Source organism: Octodon degus, unplaced genomic scaffold (genome assembly GCF_000260255.1).
Source record: "Octodon degus isolate 3935 unplaced genomic scaffold, OctDeg1.0 scaffold00104, whole genome shotgun sequence".
Taxonomy (NCBI): domain Eukaryota; kingdom Metazoa; phylum Chordata; class Mammalia; order Rodentia; family Octodontidae; genus Octodon; species Octodon degus.
Window position 1 is genome coordinate 852346 of NW_004524680.1, and position 24128 is coordinate 876473.

General features: G+C 47.4%; 1 protein-coding gene across 37 annotated transcripts in view; it reads right to left on the reverse strand.

Moving 5' to 3' along the window:
• The window catches only part of Cacna1c (calcium voltage-gated channel subunit alpha1 C), a 752474-nt gene that overhangs the window by 187472 nt on the left and 540874 nt on the right, over positions 1-24128 (reverse strand). For 21 of the 37 annotated variants that reach the window (XM_023723811.1, XM_023723805.1, XM_023723803.1 and 18 more), the window contains exons 7-9: positions 23206-23402; positions 11959-12062; positions 4046-4218 (exon numbers count right to left, since the gene is read on the reverse strand). In XM_023723811.1, coding sequence (XP_023579579.1) covers positions 4046-4218; positions 11959-12062; positions 23206-23402 — 474 coding nt within the window. Of the gene's footprint in view, positions 1-4045; positions 4219-11958; positions 12063-12361; positions 12466-23205; positions 23403-24128 lie in introns of all 37 variants that reach the window. The other 16 variants (XM_023723806.1, XM_023723810.1, XM_023723815.1 and 13 more) reach the window with 2 other exon arrangements.

Genomic DNA, 24128 nt, shown 5'->3' on the forward strand with positions numbered 1-24128 from the left:
CTTTCAGTCTTTTTTTTTTTTTTTTTTTTTTTTTACTAGGCTTTCCTCATCATCCCAATTTCCAAACCCTGGAAGAGCCGTGCTCCCAGAGCTCCCTACTCACCCCTCATCTTCCCTCCCCTCCCATCTCCTTCCCTCTCCTCTGTGTATACTCAGTCTCTAGTAATCCTATCCAGACATCTCTTCCACAGGTTCCACAGGAAGACAATCTCTTCCACAGGTTGCTGATAGGAATTCAGTCTCAAGATCACTCTCCTAGACTCAGCTTTACTCTCCCCTGCCTCCTCAAATTCTGTACTTGCACGTCTCATAAGCATTTTATACTTAAAGGTCCAAGATGTCTTTCTTCATATTCCTGCTCCCATGTCTACCGGACTAAATTTTTCTTTTGCCAATGAAAGGCCATTCCGTTCTTATATCGCTTTGGACTATCTGTGACTTCTCGCTCTCTCATGACCCACAGCTGTCAGTGCATCAGCAAATGATCTCACCCGTAACTCTGACCTTATCACCTCTCTTGTTGCCAAGACACGGCAGAAGTGATGCCCAGAGCAGCAATCTCTGCAGAACCGCTGCCCTGGCACACACCCACCCCATTCAGCATGCGGCAGCCAGAGGGGTCCTGCTAGACACACGTTGAATCATGTCCCACTCCACTCAAAGCCTCCTGTGACCACTTGGCTCACTTCCTGCCCTGGTCCAAATTCCCACCACTAGTTCCAGGGTCTTCTCCAGGCTGCCTTTCAGGCTCATCCCTGACCACTTCTGGTTGCTTTTCCCCCTGTCCAGTCACATCAGCCTCTCTGTCTGTGCTCAGACCCATCAGCCACCCTCTCGCCTCGAGGCCTTTCCACTGGCCTTCCTTCGCTGGGATGCTCTTTCCTCAAGTATCTGGATGCTGCCCTTCCTCGCTGCCTTCATGTCTTGATTCAAACGCTATCTTTGCAGTAAGTTATTCCCAGGCCGCCCTGCCTAACCCTGCGTTCTCCTGGGGCTGCTGTTCCCTGTGCGCTATTCTTCCTCAGTGGTACGTAGCACTCCCAAGCACACTAGCCTATTGCCTGTATCCTCATGGCAGGATCAGTTGCTCTAGGGCAGGGGCTTTTGACTACTTTGTTCATTGCTATATATCAATCCCTAGAAGAGCGTGCAGCAGAGAGTAGAGCTTTGGCTTGTGCATGTGTGGATGGACTGGAATATGGATACCACCCTCCCTAATTATTTACAGAAATGCCATCCATCTCCATCTCCATCTCCATCTCCATCTCCATCTCCTCCATCTCCATCTCCATCTCCATCTCCATCTCCATATCTATCTATCTATCTATCTATCTATCTATCTATCTATCTATCTATCTACTGCTTCTTCTCTGTTATCTTCCAACCCATTTCTTCTACTTTCTCAGTGGCTTTACAGCTTTTCCTAGGAAAACTGAGTAACTGGGACCTGCTTAGTCTGCTTACCTACCACACAGTGAAATGTCACTGATTTGTGCCTACACACAGCTGGCTCTATCTCCCGTGCGTGACACCAGTGGCATCTGGGATGCACTGATAGAGATCCCACCCTGGGTAAAAACAGAGTCCCCAGAGGTATAGTGAAGTGATCAGACCTTTCTCTTTAAAAAGATCACATTGCTTTCGAGGTGAAAAGTACTGCCCATATGGTAATCTTTCAAAATTTCAAAGACTAAGATACTACAGTAATCAAGACACACATCTAATTTGAAGCAGCATTTCTACCTTCATATTTATTCTGAAGGGCAAACAATGAAGCTCCTAAGAATGTAGTTTTGAAGCCACAGACTTGCCTTTTTTGTAAGCCTATTAAGTTTTCAAACCCTGGATAAATAAATCACATCAACTCTACCTTTAATTGGACTTCCCAGTAGATAGTTTTTTAGACTCTCTTTCTGGGTGTCTTCTTAGGTCTCACATTGTGTTTCAGCCCACACTTCTACTTGACTGTCCAAAACTTGCTTTTAGGGATCTGCCTTCCCTTATCCGACCCTGAGAAACCATCCCACCAGCGACTGCACTCACAAAGGGGCGAGTCTTCATCCAACAAGGGTGGCCAAGGACAAGAAGCAGGCACCACAGGCTCTTTAGCCACTAGAAAGCACTGCAAGGGTAGAAGCACAATGGCCTCTCCAGTCCAATCTCACCCATATTTGGGCTTATGAAAATCTTGGCTGAGACCGTCTAATGGAGCAAGTCATTCATTATGCCCTTCTCAGAGTCTGGCCAGAAATTTGGGTAGCCAGGCCTTGTCAGTGTGGTGTCCTCCATACTCTGTGCTCCTGCATGCATGCAGTGGGAAGTCAGAGAAGCAGCACGCTTCCCCTGGAAGCTTTCAGACAGAGAACAGAATAGCTATGTGTCTCAGTGGATAGCCACTAGTTGCTCAGAAAGTACTGTGTATTGCATGTATTTAATAACACGCTGAGAAAATGCTTCTCACTATTAATCACTAGGAAGGGCTCTCCTCGGAAGGAAGGGAGCGTGAAGAGCTGAGACATGAATTCCTGTGTTTTAGAGGTAAGCTGCTTTGTGGATCACAGGCCAATTCATTTATTTACCATACCACTCAGAGCCACAAACTAATCAACTACTCCACATTTCCATCACCAGAGTAATGGAGGCTGTCAGGCACTCTTCCAGAAAGACCCTCCGTGGCATCATTGCTCACTGTTATCATCCATCAAAGGCCCGTCTTCCAACTTGCAAAACTACTTAGTTGAGCATGAAGGCTTCCTTAGGTTATTAAATTATGCTGTTACCGGTCCCTTGTTGTTTATGTATTTTAATTTTGCTTCTGCACCTTGAGCAGAGCTATCAGAAGGGGAGTGGTTGACAGATCCATTAAATCCGTCCATGATGAGGGAGCCCAGATTGTCCTGTTAACACTTTAGGCTGTGGCTGTTCCTTTTCTTTCTTGCTTTTCTCGTGTCCCTTTCTCCTCAGGGGACATTTCTAACATCCTGTCTTTCCTTGCATGGTTCCATGCCACAAATGTTCTGCTTGGCCCTTGAGCCTGTTTAATTTCTTGACCACTGTAGATGCCCAGTGTTTAGGAACTTGTTTTAAATTAGGCTGCTAAGAAGACAGAAATATACCTATTCAGATATGTGCAGCAAGAGAGAGTTACTGCACCAAGAAAGAAGAGGAGTGGGGTAGTCAGAGTCACAGAGAGCAAGGTCAACGGGCAGACAAAGTAGTTACAGCTGACATCATGGTTCCAACTTTCACTAAGCATCACAACACCTCAGGGACCTGTGACCCCACAGGAGCTGGGCACCACGCCTGGAGTTCTGGAGTGAATGCTTCTCGGTAGGGCCCCAACTCTTTCATTTTTAATGAGTTTCCAGTGCTGCTGCTGTTGCTGCTGGCCCAGGCACCACATGGAGAACCACTGAGCTACTCTGACATGCACCTGGATTTCAGCGATTCGTCACTGTCAGTACACTTGTGAGTTCACAGGATCTATCACCCTGTCCTAGCTCCAGTCTCCCCACCAGCCTGCCACATGAAGCCTGGGAGGAAGGGTCCTGGCTTAATTTCTGTAATCTATTTGTATTCTGTCTAATTTCTCTGGGTTTCCCCAAACCTTCCCATCTAGTGCGTCCTTGCTCCTTGAATCTAACCTACTCAAGAGAAACTTTTGATTCCTATGGGAAAGCTCAAAGTCCCAGGTAGCTACATGGTGTCCTAGGCAGCTACATGCTCCTCTGGAATAAGCCTAGTGCGGGAAATCTGGCTGAGGAGGACATCTGATTTAAAAAAGGCTTCACCTTAGCAAACTTCCAACTGTCTTTTCAGGTCAAAGACTGTAAAAGAAATGGGGGATTTATACATTAGCAGCCTCACATCTCATCTGTGACTAATTCCTATTAGTAGCAAAAAAATTGTGGTCAGTGAGACAAAGGGTACTCAAGGAAGACAATCTATGGGCTGTGGAGAAAGGTCAGTAGGGGACAGTTCTGTTGGTCCAGTTCTGTCTCTCATCACCTAGAACCCAGCCCGAAGACAGAAGATGGCTGCTCACTGTTTCGGGGCTTCTCCTCATCCACACCTTCATCCTCATTCTCAGGGTCAATGTCTTCTGCCTGGGTGATCCAGTCGAGGTAGCCTTTGAGATCTTCTTCCAGCTGTTGTTTCTCTCGCAGCTTCTGGAAATCTCCCCGAGCCTTGGCCTTCTCTCTCTCTTTGGAAAACTCTCTGAGGAGGGAGACAGGAGTGGTGGTGGTGGGAAGAGTACAGAGAAGGGTTGGGGCACAGGAGGAGAGATGGACATGGGGGAGACAAGTAAGCATTAATGGTGAGGCACTGACAGCCCTGCACAAACGCCCCTCCTGCCCTCAAAGCTTCCACTTGTCAGCCCAGTGCTTGCCTTAAGGCCCACACAGAGGGAAGAGTTTCCCCACAGAGTGTTCTCCACACAGGCATGAGTGTCTAAGGGGATGATAAGTCCATTTACTCTTTTCTAGGTCATGACCATAGTCTTTGCCTTTTAATAATGACTGTTCTCTGAAGACCTACGAACCTGTTCCAAACAATGACTAAAAACCTCTTCATGATAGTTCGGAGACATGGGAGACTTCATTCTGCCAAGTAGTGGGCAACAACTGAAACAAGTCTCACAAGTCTCCAGGTGACACAGGGGTGAGGACCAGTAGTGAGCCAGAGCCCACTCACTCACACCAGATCTTGACAGCCAGTTGGGCAAGTCTCTTCCCAACTCTGGCTTCCCTTCAGGGTCATCTCTTGGGTAGCCCGAAATCTGCCATGTTGGGAATATTTACCTCATAGAAACTGGCAAATGCTCTAGACCAGAGTTTTCCCCAGCACACCACTGACTTAGAATCCAGCAGATTAATCTCTGTTCTTATGCTTAGAGCTTCCCTTGCCATACACAGCATGCCTGGAAGGATTTCTAATCTAAGGAAGGCTCTTACTCATGTGGAGCCCAGTAAGGTTTCCAAACACAAGAAAATGTCCTGGGAGCTTACCCTTGTATTTTAAAAAATCCAATCAGAATAAAAAATATATATATAAAATCAAGATGATAGCAAAGTTAAATGGTACATTCAATTTAAAATAATAATGAATAGCAGTTGCATCAGGATTTGCTGGAAGTAGGGATACTGAAAAAGTTCTGACAGAATGGCTGCTTCTTTGCTATTGTCTACGATCTAGGCCTTTTACCCTGACTTTCAATTGACTTTCTGAGCAAGGAGGGGCTGGCAGCAGAGGGTGGTGACCCATGGCACTAGTTCTCAACCTTCAAAGCCTTTTTCATCCCAAATAAGTAAATAAAGTGCTTTTGCTGTTTTGTTCTTTTGTTTTCTGTCTTTTGATGTGCAATCTATGGGAAATGGGGCCCTTGTGGTGCATGTACACACTGTGTGTGTGTGTGTGTGTGTGTGTGTGTGTGTGTGTGTTTATACTCAATCACTGGGTGTCATTGTCCTTCTGGGCCATGACTACTCTTCCTCTCATTAGTAAGCGTCCAGTACAGGACAAAAGGTTGTTAAAATGACCTGCTGAAGCTTTTTTGCCCAAGCCACAAACTTTATATGAAAGGTTCTTTGGAATAAGGATGGCACCCACAATCCTTTGCATGCCCCCCCTGGTGTGGGGGGTTTGGTACAAAACACATAGCTCTTAAATTCACAGTCATGTCGGAGTGATGCTATCGTCATGTAACTGCTTAGTGTTTGCATTTGCCTGTGTAGCTTAGGAGAGCAGATTTTAATTCTCATCATTGTTACAGTGCAACAGGATTGGGGATGGGGAGGGTCTAGGAAATTTGTGGTTGGGAGAATGTGGGGGCTCTCAGGCTAATGTGTTCTCTTCAACTGCTGCCTTAATGATGCTCTGGTTTGGATTGAATTTTCTTCTTAAATTTGATTGAATCCAATTCTAATTGGATTGAACTTGCTATTTCTTGGGCTTTCCGCCAGCCGGCGGGTACCTTCATTTCCTTTCCAGGGACTTTTATGCTAGGGAAAAGGGACCAGCCTGACAGTTCACAGTGGAGATGGGAACCTTCCTCGCTTTGTCCCTGTCCTGATTTTGCTGTCAGGGAGTGGACATGGACAGATGCCAGCTCCTCCCTCCCCTGAACCTCATGGCCTTGGTCTTGCTGTATGGGGACAGAAATTTCAGAGAGCTTTTCCCTCTTGAGGCAAAGCAACTTGAAAAGCTGCCTTTCCCGACCCCCTCTGACTATCTTCTTGCCCACATCTATTTGTATTCTCTGTCCTTTTCCCTGGAGTATGGTTCAGAGAGTAAGGAAATGAATTGCTAAGGGTTCATTTCAGCTCTTTTGGATGATTTTCCAGAAGGTTTAAGTTCTGATTATGACCCATCTATCTAGTCTCTTTTCCAGTTGCAAGAACAGGTCATGGGCCTAGTTGGGCCAGTCCTGCTTTATAGCAGGTGCCTTGTAGAAAGAAAACTTACCTTTTGTACCCCCTGGGAACTAAAATGAACATCGGTAGAGAGAGAGAGAAAGAGAGGAAGATGAAGTATGTGTGTGTATGACTCTGTCCTTCCTGTATTTTGTCTTGTAGAGGAGAGATGTGATTTGGGGACAAAGAGGGCAGGAGAGGAGGCCCAGCATCTCTGTGGCATGAGGTTTCTGTGAGCTCCTGTTGAACAGAGGGCATAACCAGGCTTGCAGCCAACAGAAGATGTGCCAAGGTTCCCCCTATGGGGCCCCAAGCAGCAAGGGATGTGCGGGGTGGGAGCGCCTGGTTCTCTTTTCTTCTTCCCTGGATGCTAGCTGTGTGGCGGCTCTGGGGACTGCGCTAATGAAGATGTGAAGCCCCAGCTTGATGGCTGTGCCGGGCACAGAGAGTGAGCTGGCGAGACAATCAGTCACTGCTGTGGCATTGTCATAAAGCAGGAGCACATTGCTCATGAGCAGTGACCAACATGAAAAATGGGGCAGGGGGCACAGAGGGCCAAGAGCCAGTGCTCTGTCCCATAAAGCAGGCACCAGTGGTTAACTGGAAAATCCAGGCAATACCATAGAGCCTCTTATAATCAGTACAGCTGATCCTCATTATTTGTGGCTTCTATATTTATAAATCTGTTTACCTACCCAAATGCATTTGAAAGCCCCAAATCAATACTCGTGGTACTTTCACAGTCATTTGTGGACATACATAGAACAATAAAAAATAAAAAGTCCACATGTTACCAGCTGAGGTCACACAAGGTGACACTCTGCTTTATTGCACTCTTATAAACAAATGTCCTTTTCACAGTCTATTTAGTGCCTTTCTTTTGCATTTTTGTGCTTTTTGCTCTTTAGAATTGTCCCTAACCACAGTTTTAAAGAGCTGTATGGTGTTCCCAAGGGTAAGACGTGTGTGATATGCCTTGCAAAGGAGGCATACGTTACAGCTGCTTGCCACAAGTTTAGGGTTAGTGAGCCTATGACAGACACTAGAGACAGCGTCTTTATATGAAACAACCATAAGACAAAGTTATGTCTTGATTAGCTGACAGGTTGAGACTAGAGGCTTGCAGGACCCTAGCCCTGTTTCCTCTTGATGAATGATTTAGTAGTTGCTAATTCAGTGTCCATAGCAACTTTATAGAACACAACTACTGTCAATAATGGAAACCGGCTGTTGCATGTACTGTCATTTCTTCTGCCACCAGCAGGTCATGTGTGTCTGGCTTTTGGTTCCCGCTTGCCTGGATATTGTCTGAACTGTGGTGCCAGGGTCCTACGATACTTCTAGGTTGTAAAATGCCCACTCACCAGGACCTCTGCCTGTTTGGACCCATTGCCCAATGGGTAGAAGAGTGGATTGTCACTCATGTAAGAGATCCTGGGCCTTCTGTCAACTAAAGGCCCGCATCTGAGGTTCTCTGTAATCATTTGAAAACTGGATCCGACTTCAGCTCTCCATCTGATTATGGATTTATGTGGATTTCAAGACTCTCACTGTCCTTGTTGTTATTTTAAACCTAAGAAGTTGGAAACTGAGATTGCTGGAGGGAAAAGTAATTCTAATCTGATTACTGTCAATACAAATGCCAGTGAGGATGGCAGGATCGAAAGACAATGGCATGGGAACATTATGAAAAGAACCAAGAATTGTGTGTTCTTCGCATGGATGGTACCTGGCCTTGTCAGAAGTAGGTGTTCTGGGTACATGAATATCCCAGATGAAGGGTACCTAACCCTCTGGGGATCAAAGTCTTTGAATTTCTACCTTGTTCATGGAAACTTTATAGAATGTCATTCTCTACCTTCAGGAGAAGACCATATCAAACACAATGTAAAATTTCCTTGAGGGCTGAAGGGCATAATTTATGAGGATGAGTTTGTTTACTAGGCTCTAAAATTGTGTTATCCTTAACTGATGGGTGTAGGGTACCATGTGCCTCCCCTGCTTGGATACCCCGCCTGTTGTGCTGTCAAGCTGGTCCTGCTGGTTCTCATGGCCAGCAAGAGGAGCAGGGCTGCTGGTCCCTGTGCTGATGACCCTGCACTGCTTGGGCTCCCATGTGTGTCCTTGTGGCTTCTTCCTGGGATTCTCTGTCCATGGGTGGCTTCTGCTGCCTGACTTTCCTTTTGCCCTCCAACTTTGGCTTCTATCCTTCACCTCCCACTTCCTATCTGTAATTTAACACATGGTACCAGCCAGTCAGATGGGTTGGGGTGAGCACACCATGAAGGTTAGGGACAGAGGCTGTGGCTCAACTCTTTGTTTTCACCTGTTAGGACAAATACAGTTTCTTCTTCTACGCCTCACTTTTTTCTGCAGAATGGAGACATGAATAGCATCTAGGGTATAGGGTCGTCATGTGCGTTAGATGAACGGGTGTGCTGAAATGCCAAGCACGGAGCCTGGCACTGATACTAGTAACTGTTCATGCTGTCCTAGTGCCAGTGAGTCCCAGGGGGCTCTGAGACAGCTCTCAATGCTTCTGGAGGGTTGGCTTTAGTGAGTCTGGCTGATACCTAAGTGGGTGTTTTGCTGCATTCTTGGGGTGATGTCCCAACCAACGATGTCCTAACTAATCAAGTCTCTGAGTTGAAGCCATTGCCACCCTAGGGCTGGCCAACAGAAGCCTGTGCAGTTATTTTTGTTGCTGTCTTGGCCCAGGGCTACGCACCCAGAGTGACCAGCCCTTGGTAAATGATGAGAGAACGCCTTAGGCCAGAAAGGGGAGATATTTGCCTACAGGGACCTCTCTGCCTGGGCAGAAGATCTATCAGTGATTCTGGCGTTGCCAGGAGCACAGAGTTGTTCTGGGACTGGTCAAGCAGCAGTGCTGGGCTGTTCTCCAGAAACAAACGCTGTATGGATTCAAAGGTTCACAATTTCAAAGAGCCTTCAGGTTTCTGTTCTGCAACAACTAATGTTTTTGAAGTTTCTTGTGTGGTACATGGAAGGCTGAGGCAGGAGAACTACAAGGTTGAGCTCAGCCTGGGCAACTGAGCACCTCAGTGATTCAAGAAGGGGCCTGGGGATGTAGCTCAGTGCAGAGGTCCTGGGTTCAATCTCCAGGGCCACAAAGTAAGAAAACCAAACCCCAACATTTTGGAGAATTACTAAGACCAGGTGTTGGGTGAGGTGTTTCTACACATCGTATCTCATTTGGATGGAGCAAAACTAAGCTGCGGCTTCTTCTCTACCATCAGCAGGTGCTGGCTCTGACATCACCAGGAAGGCCACTTCTCTGTCTGGGCATGAGAACAATGATGGACAGATGTTCTGCTCCAGGAGGATGGCCCTGTCCTCATCCTCTATGTCAGATTCCTACAGGAATCTTACTTGCTCTGATTTGATTCTTAAGATCTGGGAGAAGAAAGTGGAATTCCACTTTCTTTTAAACGCTAAGAGCTCTGGCCTATGTTGTACCCTTTGCTTGTTCCACAAACGTCCAGTGGGCTGTACGGGAAGATAGCAGTCAAGGTTGTCCCTGAATTCTGTTTCTGATTTAGCTGATTACCAGCAAAGCGACATCAGACAAGGCACTAAACATCTCTGGGCTCACATTCCTCATCTTTAAAAGCATTGATGACTGTATGCAGTAATTACAGCCGGATAGGCACCAAGGTAATAGCAATCCCTGCGATGACAGCACGGCAGCACTATTATTGAGCACTTAACTACTTTTCAGTCACTATGCTAATATTTTACATAAAGGGTCTCACCCTATCGTCACAGTTACCTGTGAGTTGGCGTTACCACATTCACTTCATTAAATGGGAAACTAAGGTTTAAAAGGTGAAGTTACAGCCAGTCATTCTGTAATGTCAGCACTTGGGAGGCTGAGACAGGAGAATCACAGTTCAAGGACAGCATGGGCTACACAGCAAAAACTTGTCACACACACAAAAAAAAAAATCTGCAGAGGAGAAATATTGTGAAGTTGTTCAACATAATGCATCCAGCAAGTGCAGAGCTAGGGTCCCCAGATTTTCGTCTTCAATTGTGATGACAAGCTTGATTTTTTTCCCCAGCTCTGTTCTCTGAGACCCACAAATAAACACAGGGCCATTTTCTTGTGTTGGAACATAAAAACGAAAATCCCTCTATCCTCCTGAGTCAGGGGCTTCTACTACTCTGTTTTATCATTTTTTATCCCTGAGGGAAGGCACTAATGCCCTGCGTGGCTTCTCCCTGGCAACAGACACAATGCCATGGTGGCTTCTGAGGCGCCACCCGCTGGTGGAAGGATGAGGAGGGCCTGATTCTCTCCCTCACCCAGTTCTCATAGCGAACCCTGCACCCTGCCTCCTAGTCAGCTGCCGCAGGAGATGGGAGCAGATCTTCCCAGTTTGTGCACTGACTGGGACCTATCAGCATCCACTCTCCTCATGCCTGGACGTCTCCCAGTGTTAATGTCCCTACAGGCCTAGGAAACACTATCAAAGCAGGTGGCCTGTTTCAAGCAGAGCAGGAAGATGAGCCCTACCCCTCCCCCCTCACCACATAGCAAAAGCAGAAGAGTAGGTCAGCCACAAGAGAGGCACCAGGAGCATTTCTGTGTCAGGCCTTGGCGTGGCTGGTGTGGGCTGAGGAAGAAGAAAATGGGGTGAGGACACACCCGAGTCCCCATAGTGAAAACCTGGCATCCTAGAGCTACTTGGTATGCCAGCTACATGCCACTCTGTCTCTTAATCTCATTGAGCAATTGGCAGAAATCAGGTAGATTTTATACTTGTAGCCCCTAGATAAATTTAAAGGAGAGCAAATCTCATCTCCGCTATTCCCAAGTACCCTATGCTTTGAAACAGTTAAGTGTCCTTTCCATTACGCAAAGGAAACCCCAGCGACGGACTGCTCAGCCTAGGAATTAAAAATGAATAGAATTAGACCTTTAGTCTATGTTTGTTTATATCATTATATTTATATACTCTATTTGCCCTCAGTGCTGGGGGTCAAACCCAGGGCTTTGTAAGTGCTCTTCTACTGAGCTACATCCCCAATCCTACAATTACCCCCTCTTTATGCTAGTCCCCTTGCCACTGAATGAAGGTGGTCTGAAATCCTTCCCATCAGCCTGCACACAGCAACTGGTTCAACAGATCAGCTGAGTACTCATCTACAGGGCTGCTGTGCACATGGTCGGTGGAGCTTGCTGCCCAGCCTTCCTCCTCAAAGCCCTCCCCTTGCTGCTCTTGAGGCTGAGGTCACTAAGATGCAAGAGATCTTGCCTAGCAGAGCAGCTCCTTGGGGCTGGGGGCTGGAGGAATCAACAAGGAGCTAGGCAGGAGCGGGCGTCTCTTTGCCACTGTCTCCCAGGATCCTGGTCCATTCAACCCTTTTCCCAGCCAGGCCACGGACGTTCACTTCAAGGCTCCCAAGGTGACCCCTTATCCCAGGTTCATTAGAGCCAGGAAAAGAATAGAGCCAGGATAAGCAGAAAGAAGAAATACAAATAAATGGAAAAATCAAGACCTTTTTCCTTGGTCCTGCTTACCCGCTAAGAACACCGAGAACCAAGTTAAGTACAAAAAATGACCCTATGATGATTAGTGTAACAAAATAGATCCAGGGCCAGTCCCTTCCTACGGCATCATTGACCTGGAAGAATGGAATGATAGTTAGTGAGGCACACACAGCAACCGAGCAGGGCCGAGCGCCCACCGCCGGCTCCCCAGCTGCTGAGCCAGCAGCACGGGGACCGGGGATCCTCAGGGTGCAAATCAGAGACCAAATAGCCTGTCCAGCCGATGGGCCAGATTTTGGATTGAATGGAGACTTTTTGTCTGGTTTTTCTGGGCCTGTTAGGTCCCAGCCCTGAGGATCTTGGGTTGCTCACAATGGGGCCTGGGACCTTGCTCAGCTGCACTGTAAAGAGCATGTAGAAACAGTCAGCTTACCCGCTCAACACACCGAGAACCAGATTTAGAACGAAAAAGGATCCAAAGATGACCAGACTGACAAAATACACCCAGGGTAACTCATAGCCCATAGCGTCCTGCATCTGGAAAGATGAAGGAAAGTTAGGAAAGAAAGAAAGCAGAATTGAATTACAGTAAAGAGGGAGGCGGAAAGGTATGGACAGATCTGCAGGAGAAAAACAGGGCTGACCTTGGCTTTCATTCATGTGGATTAGGATCTACTGTTGCCGAGGGCATGATTTCTATTCAAAATAATTCTCTGTGACCTCGATCCAAACTGTGCAGGGCCTTTGTCAGCTTTGTCTCAAGAGGAATTTTGCTGGCTCTATTGTTTTACATTCTAGAAAAGAAAATCTTTTGTGTTTTGTATTCACTTGTCTAAGAAGGTGGGTCACCACGCAAAACAATTCCATCAGCATTGGATGGGGTCAGATCCGCTGGGTATATGTGGTCATAAATCTTCCATTGTACCCTGAGGCACCATGACCTTGGCCTCTGAAGTGGGTCAGATTTGACTGACAGAGCTGGAGATTGATGCTTTATAAGAGGTATGAGGGAGGAGGTCTTCTTACAGGCCATGCCACCTGGGCCATGCCCAGAATCTGGAAGCTGAACCTCAGCACCTTGTGGGGGAAAGGCCACAGGCCACAGGTGGGAAAGCAGCTCTCGTGGTTCATGTACTCAAAGAAGGGGTTCTGTCCCTATTATCACAGCCTCCATGGAACCAGTTCTTAACTTGAAACTGGGCCCTGCTTCAGGATGGTGGAGAAGCTCCATGACCGCACAAACCCTTACAGAGTTTGGAGGCAGTGGTATGCCTGAGCTGGGTCCTATGGTTTGCAGCGAGCGCACTGTGTCTCTCCCCATCTCTTTACAACTTCCTGTTCATATTGACTCGGCCATGGTGGAAGTATTTATACCACAGAAATGGGCAAAGACAAGTCACAGAGTCTGGTTTTCATTACAGAGGAAATTCATTCGGATTTTGTTTATCGAATCTATTTTTTCTGTTAAACCCAATTTCTATCAAGTGTTCTAGAAAATGAGCCTAACAGTGTCTTTGTGAAGTTAGTTTACAAACCCTAAATTCCTAAGGATCAAGCTTCCCAAACGATTGACATCAGTGGTCCTCAAAGTGTGGTCCCAAGTACAGGCAGTGGCATCAGCAGCCCCAGGACATTGGTTAGAAATGTGAGTATTTGGGTCCCACCTGAAACTGCAGATGGGCCCAGCAAGCCATGCTTCCAGAAGCCCTGTGGGGGGCTCCAGTGTACACTAATGTGTGAGGACCACTGATCTACACTGTTCTCTCCAAACTGGGATTCACCACCTACTGGGCCACGAGACTACAATCTAAGTACAACAGTGCTGTCCAAAGTGTGGTCCCAGGACCAGTATTACTTGGAGATTTCACACAGCAGATTCCCGGGCCCTGTCCCGCTGCAGATCTAGTTTGGCTTGTACATTTGCATTGTCATCGCCCCACACGATTCTGGGGTGCATGGAAAGTTGATCGCCACTGTTGAGATTTCTACCCCGCCTGCCTCAAAGGAGTCAATGTGTGCTGGGATGTGAAGGTCCTTGGTCCTTAGAGACTTTCACCACTCTCAACACTTTCATCCACTAACTGAAGTGTGCTGATAAACATGATGTTCTTTGTGTGCTGGGAATAAAAAACACCAAGAAGCTGTGAGAGTTCTACCTTGTTAGATTGGTTTGAAGTGTTCCCTTCCAGTATGTTCCTTACAGATCTACTAATACTTAACCGTTATCACTGGTTTTTGGTGGGAGAATTCTACCAAATGTAGTCAGAGGGCGTAGCGCAAACGCTGCGCCCGCTGATCACTGATTTGAACTGAGGAAGAGAAGTGTTGCTCATACATGTCCACTTAACCATGTCGCAAATCAGTGCAATTCAATGTAAATTTATTGCAGATGTTCCACACTCTGCCCTATTTCCCTCATAGCATGTGTGCTTTTGTAACTGTGGAATGTAGTTTTTTCATTACATGTATTATACACTGTTTGCCTTGTACGCCAGAAGGTAAGCTGCTCCAGGACAGGTGGATTTTCTGTTTTGTTTTCTGGTGAATCCCACAGATTGGAACAGGTCCCTGCACAGAGCAGGTACTCAGTAAACTAGAGCGAATGAACTCGGAGTGTGCTGTGATGCACATAGGAAGCCCTTGCTAGCAGAAGGGACATGGAAAGAGCAACTGGAAAGGCGGTGGTGACTGCAGCTGGAGGAGGAGGTAGGGAAGAGGGGCTGCAGGAGGCCGTGCTGGCCAGGGGCAGATTAGGCGGGACTTTGTGTGAACCGTGCATCACACGGTCACTGAGGGAGCAGGAAGGAAGCCCAGAGCCCATGAAAGCCTGTGCGGGGAACGGGGTTTCCTAGGAACTTGGCCATTGTTAAAAATAGGGCATACAGCTGTAAAGCCTTCCTATTGTGGGATGGAGGCTTTTCTCATTGGCAGAACTACTAAAATAGCCAGCGAAACAGCAGCTGCTAGGCGAGGTGGGGCAGAAGGTCTTTATGCAGGGACCCTGTTCCCACCACAGGGAGCCTGGAAGCTTCCCTTCAGCCAGGGGAAGGGTTGGAACCAAGAGAGCAAAGGGAAGATGAGCAGGGGACCTTCAGTGAACCTTCACCACCAGGGACCAGGAAAACAAAGCCACACCAGCGCAATGTGGGGTGGGTTTGGTGGCCTGAGGCTAGGGAGAAAGGCGTGGGAGCCAGGCAGCCATGAGAGCCATGTAACCAGGTCAGCACGCATCACAGAACTGAGGGGACTGTGAGGGGACTCCTTGCTTCCTCTTTGCAGTGTTTCTGTTAGAGTCTGTTTGTCCACCAGGTGTTTACAGAGAACTTTTAGTGTGTGAGATGGGAGTTTCGTGCTAGACTCTGCTACACTGAACACAATGGGAAACAAGAGAGAAACAACCCTGAGGTAGGGAGGGTCCCAGGAAGCGCTTCTATGGGAACCTGGAACCTGAGGGGCTTCTACTTTTCCTCTCTAGATGACCTCCCGTTAGTGAGGGACAGAGAGGGTCCTCTCTCCTCCTTCTAAATGACTGCTTCTTCATTTCTCGAGCTGGTGAGAGGTCAAGAAAAGCATCCGGGCACTACTGCCTTACTAGAACATCTAGACAGTCACATTGCTTCGTGCACATAGGCCCAACGTACACCGGCTGACATCTGCATCTGGACCCCATGTTACTGGCCCGCTCTGGTCACCGATGGGTTTGTTCGACACAAAACCCAAGGGGAGCTCTCCCTACAGGTAGGTGAAGAAATGCCAGCAGCAGAAGTCTCTTCTAAATGTGTACCCTCTGCTGTCCCTGGATCACTCATCCTTTTAGCAGGGCCTGTGGGAGCGGCCAGCCAGCCCCAAGAGGCGCCCAGTGCACCATGGCTCGTCCTTGCAGGGTAGCTCCTGGATCCAGGGCAGATGGCGAGCAGGTGGGAGGGCTGGACTTCCTCAGCTCTTTGGAATGAAGTCTCCCCCATGCTGGTTCCTCACGCTGCTCTAAACCTGCTGAGCATCTTGTCCACCAAACCACAGCCCTCCTGGCCACACAAATCCAGGAGCTCTGGCAATCAATTCCCTTGGGTCCTTGATTTTGGTTTCCTTTCCTCTGTGTCACACCCAAGATAGGTGGCTTCAGTCTCACTAAAGACTTCAAGGGGATGGAGCTACACAGGGGAAGATCACTGTCCTGTGGACAGCCAGGCCATGTAGAGAAGAAATGGGCTTTTCCTTTCCTGTTGCCCTACATTTCTGTTTTGGTCCCTTCCTTGGCTGTGGACTAGTAATTTTAGCAGTTCAAAGTAGAGAACTGCAATGATAGGTGGGGGCAGGGACAGATGAGAGATTAAGGAGCTTCAAAGGTGGTCCAGGAACCCCACCACTGCCCGAGGAGCAGTGCTCAGCGGCCCCAGGGGGTGCCTCTCTGGTCTGCCTGGCTCAGGTCCAAAGGTCAAGCTCCCTCCCTTTTCTTCTATTTTACTTTCTCCTCTATTCTGGGCCACCTACTTCTGGGGCACACTGGGTAGAGAATACACAATGCCGGGTGGCTCTGAAGTAGGGCGATGCCTGGAGAGATGAGATTGATTTTTCAATCAGCTGGAATAGAGCTATTAAAAAGAGGAAGAATACATAAAGTCATATTTTAAAAACGAACCAGATTGCTGACACCCTTATCTAGTGGTGGAAAATGGTAGGCCTTCTCAAGCCATCAAGGAAGAGGGAAGGAGGCTTTGTGGCCTCCCTAAGGGAGGGAGGCACAGGACAGTGTCTTGGCCCACCCTCTGTGGCCATCAGGGCCCAGTCCCGGAAACTAACAGGAAGATCCCTGCCTTTACTCACATGGCTTACTAGTCCTAGAATCTGGGACAGAATAAGAGGGCAGGGAAAGAAAGTCTCATTCCTCGAAGGAGACCACTGCCTTAAACAGTCAAATCTACCATTCATTTTTTCCCAAGAAGAGAGATAAGAGGAAACACACCTCCTTGGCTTATCCTCAAAGGCCTGCCCTAATCCTGTTTTCCATGTGTTTTCACATACATGGCTTCTCTTGTAATGTTCTTGGTACAAACATTGGGGATCTAGAAAGACTAAATGGCTACAGCTCATGCTGACAGAGGGGCCATTTGCTATCAAAAGTCAGAACATGTAAGTCCATAAAAGCCATGTACTTTCTATGGAGTGCCGTTAGGGTACACAACTTGCTGCCAGTAAATGCCAGTCAGGCCAGATCAAGGGCTTGATACACTGGATACATTGGTGACTTAGTGCTACCTCAACCCATGTCACCTTGCTTGTTGGGACTCGAAGGTCCACCTGTGGGGCACTGAGGGAGCAGTATGTGTGAAAATAGTCTCCATGGATTCCCTTCAACCCCTGCACCTGTTTACTGTTAAACAGTTTACACTAAAAATCTCTGAAGTCAGATGGGGTCCCTGACATCATGTGAGAAGCTGGAAGCTGGGAAGCCTGGTGGCCTCTGGACCCCTGTGTAGGGGAAAGCCGGCCCCCAGCCAGAGGAGATGTCAGTTGGCAAGGGGGTCCAGGCTGATGCCTGATACTGCACGTTGGTGGCCTTCAGACCCCATGGGTTAGAACATCTTGGGGTCATGCAGCTATTTCTTGAGGGAATCTAAAATGCAACTTACTCCAGTGCCCTACATTATTCTATAAAGTAGCTTTCTCTGACACAGGTGCCTGCTCTCTGGCTCTTTGTCCAGCCTCATGGCCAGAAAAATCCCACTCTTCGTCCCCTGTCCCTACTGGTCTGGGCCCTGAACAGCTCTTTTGGCTAGGTACTACAGATCCTTGCACCCCACTACTGGTTAGGTCCTAAGCCCCTGGAGAGAAAGCCTTCTCTTCTGGACCCCACCTTACCGCATGCTTCTAAGCCTGGGACGTAGCAAATACTCAGTAAATATATGTTACATTGAATTACTGAATAGTAAGCACTGATCTGGTGAGATAAAACCAAATGAATTGAATGAATGAAGTCCTGGAGAGCTACTAAAACCTTCCTTGCTGTGTTTTATGAACTGCCAGGTGACAGTTCAGCTCATGGACTCTGTTTTAAGCAGTGTGACACTAAGTGGGGGATGGGCAGAAGCCATCACCAACATGTTATGGTTTGTGTGTATAGTTGTCCCCCCAAAGCCTCATGCAGTCATGGTACAGCTTCTGGAGTTTATAATTGATTACTGTGGGTGTGGATGCTGCACCTGCCCTGGGGCAGGTAATTCACATTTCAACGTGAGGAAGGAAGAGAAGTTAGCTGCTTGAGCTGTTGCTACTCCTCCCTATGGCCTTGCTCTTTGCCACCACCATGACAGGTTGCCCTCTGCCATGTGCCAGGCTGCCTTGGAGCCAGCTGAGTATGGACTGAAACCACCAGGAACTGTGAGCTAAATAAACCTTTCCTTCCTTCCTTCAGTTTGGGTGTCGGGTATTTGTCCCAGCAACGAGAGAAGAGTAACTAAGACACACCCCTTAAGGAGGCTGTAGGACTTTCCCTCCTCTAAGCCCCAGCAGTGGATTCTAGGTAAGGGAAAGATTTTCCTTTCAGCTCTTACCTGAGGCTAACTCTTCTATCACCAGTAGCACTTTGCTCCTCTGCTTATGCTTTTTTGATGCCTTCAGCCTCCTATTCCATGTCATATAGTGGAAGAAGGTGGCTTTTTGAAAGCAAAGTAGAATGGAGAAAATATGGCTTAAACACCCAAATCTATCCTGTCTGAATGCAAGACTTTTGATATAATTGAGGAAATTAGCAGTGTGTGTGTGTGTGTGTGTGTGTGTGTGTGTGTGTGTGTGTGTACTCAGAGGAACAGCTTCTCTGTACATCTATACATGTACAAGGGTTGCCAATATGGAGCTGACAATTGACTGACAACAGACTAAAAATTTAAATCCTCAGATTTTGGCACATCCGGTCTCTGACTGGCTGAGTACGACGCTAGGGATTCCAGGTACTAGAGATGGCACTCTTCATGATTTTAATGTTTTTCCTTTCTGTGGTTTCCTCATTAATTATTTTTTCTAACATTATTTGAGCTCATCTTTTCTTTTCTTTTTTTGGCAGAACCAGGGATTGAACTCAGGCCCTTGCGCTTGCCAGGGAAGCTCTCATTCTACTGAGCCATCTCCCCAGCCCCCTCATCTTTTAATTTGTAAAAGATCCATAGAAGTACAGACCGTGGAGAAACCCGTGTGGGGCCAGTGAGTGGCATCAGGGAGAGGGGCCTTACTAGGGTGGGAAGAGGAGTTAGGAAAACAAGCCAAAGGTATCTGCTGCATAGTCTGTTGATGTTCTTGGCGTCCCTAGATCAAAAGGCAGCAAGTGAGTGGAGGGGAACAGAATCTTCCCTCTGAAGAATTATTTTGGAGATACCTAAATCTCCAAAGAGCCAGCAGCATGAGTTCCAGCATGGCGGCCCCTCTCACCGCTGCTTCCTTTCCCCACAGTCCTTGCGTGGACCCCCTCTGGGTGACACAAAGTCCACACTGTCCTGCTTCTTATGGGTGTGAGGCACCTACACATGCTGCCGCGAAGTCAGCACCCAGGAGGCCGGTCCTTTCCTGCTTGACGTAGTGATCGGGCTCCAGGGTGGAAGGCGTAAGGCACAGAGCTGCAGACTGACCATAGCTCAGACCCGGCCTGAGAGGCCCACAGATAAAGTCAGCAGGTCAGCTCAACTCAGTGGTCTCTCAGACCTTATGGGGGGCAAACGCCCTAAACTATGGATGACCAAGAGTTTTTAAATAGATGCAGATGGCTAGGGATGTTTGGTTTAAAAAAAAACCTAAGAGAAGTAGAGACTAATGTAATACAATACCGTATCAGATCCCTCCCTCTTGAGGAGTGCTTCATGGTTCCTAAGAAAGACTAGTGTTTTCATTTGAAGGTGTTACCCTACCTACCCACCATATTTTTAAAAGATATGGACATTTTGAGCACAAATGGAGACTCTTTGGCTTTGGATGCCATTCCCCAAGAAATTATATTTAAACCTGAGCTTTGCTTCAGATTTCTGACCCCATGGCCTCTCCTTTCCCTATTACCTTTAGACTCTGAGGATAGGGCACTGGATAAAAGAAGTAATGAAAGGACACCGTGCTCCCTAGGCAAGCCAATGCTTTCCACAGGGGAGGCAAGTGCAAGGACTGCTTGACCAAGCTTGGTTTTATTTTTAATCCATTAATGCTCAAAAATCATCAGAATGGAACAACATTGACTGCCAGAGGAAAGCAGGCTCGAGGCCACCCCCGTGGGAGGCAGGTGTTCTTCACATGTTCCTGCTCATGTCCCTGGTTCCTTCCTTGAATCATCCCAGGCTATCCCTGGTGATCAAATTAGCTGCTTAGTTAGCACTTTCATGGCATCCTCTTCCCCTCACAGCCTGGCACCCAGCTGCTTGGTAGTTTAGAAGCCCACCTCTGAGCTTCTCCTCCTTGCTGCCCTGAACTGCTCCTTCCCCTCTCCTTGAGGCTTGTGCTTTGGAAATCAGGCGAAATGCATGCTTCGGAGTGGAAGACACTGCTTCTCCTTCCCCACGGAAACTACTGGTCCAGACTGGTGAGAGCCTAACAATCACAGCAGCACATGGAGATTCAGCCGGCACGAGAGCGGCCTGGAGCTTTTGTCATCATGCATACGCTGAAGTCTTCATTTAGGAGCTTGGAACTCTCACTTGGAGGCAAGTTTGTGTATTTATATGTTTTTTTTTCTTTGAGTATTTATATGTTAAATGTTTCATATTAAAACATAGTGAGATGGGACGGTCTGGGGGTTAGAGGCACAGAGCTAGGGGCGGGGAGGAGGATCATTGAAAGAAAAGAAAGGAAGAGGGAGGAAGAAGGAAGACAGGAAGAAATGGCCACAGAAAGGGCAAAGCAATTAGAGAGCTCGTCTGCTGGAAGGAGCAATGGGCTGGAGGCTCTTGCACCATGAAGAACAAAGCAAGAGGCTCTACCTCAGTTGTCAGCGTGTATGTGCACGTGTGCATCCCTGTGTATGCACACACACGTGCGCACGTGCACACACACGTGCGTGCACACACCCATCACGCGGACATCTGAGAAAGGTGCTGGGAAAATCAGAGTGAGGCACGTCCCACGGGCCTGGGATCACTCTTTCACCTCTGACAGTTTTTCCATTCCCAGCATATGCTGTGTCACACCCTCCCCCAGGGGACAAAGCACAACACAGCTGCTGAAAATTGGTAGTTGCAGTTGTGTGTTTCTTCCCAGTCCCCACTCTGGCTGTCACTATGACAGTTATTTCTTTGGGCCACATCTGGCTGGTGGGGTATCCATGACTTGTGGTGAGGGAAAGGGAGGGAGCAATAAAGGAAGATTACAAAAATACATCAGGGCTATAAGCAAGTAAATTATACGTATTCCCCTACTGACCCACCCTTCCATTGCTACCCTTCCCTCAATTTGATACCATGGAAGGCTTTTCCATAGCGAGTGAAGGCATGGGTTTGCCTCTGTGAGGAGGCTTCAGAGCCTAATACAGCCATAGAGACTGCTGCCCCTGGGTGGAAACTTTCTATTTGCAAAAGGATGCTTCTGTCTTTGGTTGGCCAGTGTAGCTCACTCAGTGTAGAAAGATCAGTTAAGGTCTTTGGGGAATTGGATCTTTCTCATTAAGCAGAATAAATTTGCGTAAGTGTAATACATTCAGATCTTCTCTCTGTCTTACAAATTACACAAAATCGCATTCTCACTGAGTATAAGAAACATTTCTCAAAATTCCATTTTACTCTGTTGTTGAGGCAACTCAACAGTTGTCCTCTGTGGTGAGTGCCACCACAAACAACTTAGCCATGGCATGGCTTCCAGGTGTATGTCATTACTTACTTTAGAATGTACTCTGTTTTCTAGACTGAGCTTCTTGGGCTGAATTGGACTGTATGCGGACTGAGTCCTCAGTGCCTAGGGGCACCGATGGTACGCAAGAATACCAAATAAACGTTTTTGGGCCCAAGGTACCTGACAACCTTCAAGTAGTCACCTAGAGAGAGATACCAGGCTAAGAGCATCACTGGGCTTTGGCATATTGATTATGATATAAAAACTGGGAAGAGAGAAGTTTTGAGTCATTAGGACATGGTGCTTATAAAAATTTTTGTAGAACCTGTAATACTGTGCATCGCATCTCTGTACTGTTACAAAACTCTTCCTTCGGATTCTGGAGGAAGCCAACACCTCTCTTGGCACTTCTTCCTCTCTATCTGGCAGCTCTGCGCAGCAGGAGCATTCGCTTCCCTGTCAGCTCTTCCCAGTGTGAGTTTGTAGACTGTGTTCCCTAAGCTGCCTCTTGGGTTGTTTTCACAATGGCCAAATAGATTTAACTATTTGGGAAACTTTGGGAGAGATGGTATTTTCAAGATTGGCAGCAGGCTTTCTCTACCCAAATTCTGGAGAGCAGCACTGGATTCTGGCAAGTCACTCCTCACACTGAAATAGGACACGATGAAGAGTATATATTTCTGGAGATTTTACCAATTATGAAGCTGACTCTGCCAGAATGGAGACAGCTCAAATACAGTGTGCGTATTTGCCAGTGGGATAGACTGTACACACATTTGGCACTGTAAGGGCTCCAAAGTCAGCAAAGTAGTGACTGCTGCTGGAGAATAAGAGGGCATCTTTAAAGTGAAAGAAGTTATACCTTGGGTGCGCTGGCACTCAAGAGGAGCGATTTCTAAGTGTGCATCATTTAACCAGTTGAGTCTTTTGTTAACAGAGAAAATGATGACAATACACTTGTCGCATAGACTATTCTAATATTATGGTAAGGTTAATGTGAGCCATAAGAATATAATAGCATCTACAATGTTACACAATTCAATAGAAATGGTTTCTTAATAGAGGTTCTTTTTAGAAAACCAGGATTGATTTTTCTATTTAGTCCCAAGAATTCATCATTTGGCCCCGTAGCTCTCTTTTGAGGAAGGAGGTAGGGAAGAGGTATGGGCTGAAGGGACTCTCTCTAGGGGGAGAAAAGCTGATGAAAATACCATTCCAGGCACGGTCAGCACATTCACAGGGCATTGACTGTGCACCAGTGTGGTGCACTGTCATTAGACCAACAAAATATAACATTTGGTCGGTGGGTGGGTGGGGTCTCTTTATGTTAGACGTGTTATGGAACAGGGAGAAATCAAAGATATCCACCCACCATTCCCTTGAGATACATGTGGCCCCTACACCATGGGGTGGAGGAAAAGGGGTTTCAAGGAAGGGCCCACGGCCTCCACGCCCCGCACCGAGGGTCACCAAGCTACACACCCAATACAGTACGTCGGTCCAGCCCTCCATGGTGATGCACTGGAACACCGTGAGCATGGCGAAGGCAAAGTTGTCGAAGTTGGTGATGCCGTGCTTGGGTCCGTCCCACCCGGGCTTGCACACCGTGCCATTCTGGCATTGTCGCCCGTGGCCACTTTCAAGAGCACAGGGGGAGGGGTCCTCTTCTGCTGGGACATCTCCATGGCCAAAGGAAAGAGGACAGGGAAGTGGGAGGGAGGAAGGGAGGGAGGGGAAGAGAGGGCAGAGAAAGAAGCAAGAATTAGAGAGAAAAGTGGCAGGACAAGGTCACTGGGCAAACTATACCAGAAATCATGTGCAAAACAAGTTTGGCTCATTCCCCACCTGTGAATTAAACAGCATAAGGGCCTAGACATTCTTCAGTTGAGAAACCTAGTACTTTAAGCTATGAACACAGGGCTACTGCCTGTTCTTTTGTACAGCATCAACTTCATAGTCCAGTGGTCAATCAAAAAGCAATTGAATAACATTGTCAAGTGGAAACTTCTAGAAAATGAGATGCACTATCTCCTCTTCTCTCCTTCCCTCCCCTTTTCTCTTTCCACCCCTTCTCTCTCTTCCCTCCTCTTCTCTTCTCTTCCTTGTATAGCTTTATTGAAATATATTTTACATGCTTTAGAATTCATCAGTGTAAATGTATTGCTCAATTATTTTTAGTAAATTTACACAGTTGTGCAGCCAACACTACAACCCATTTTTAAACAGCTTCCCCATCCCCAGGTGCTTGTTTGTACTGAGTCCCTGCTCCTGTCCCCAGCCTCCAACAGCCTGATCTGCTTTCCATTTTCATAGCTTTTTCTCAAATTTTCCATACAAATAAAACCACACACAGCACAGCCTATCATTCCCATTTTTTTTTTTTTTTGCTCAGTAGAACCTTCTGC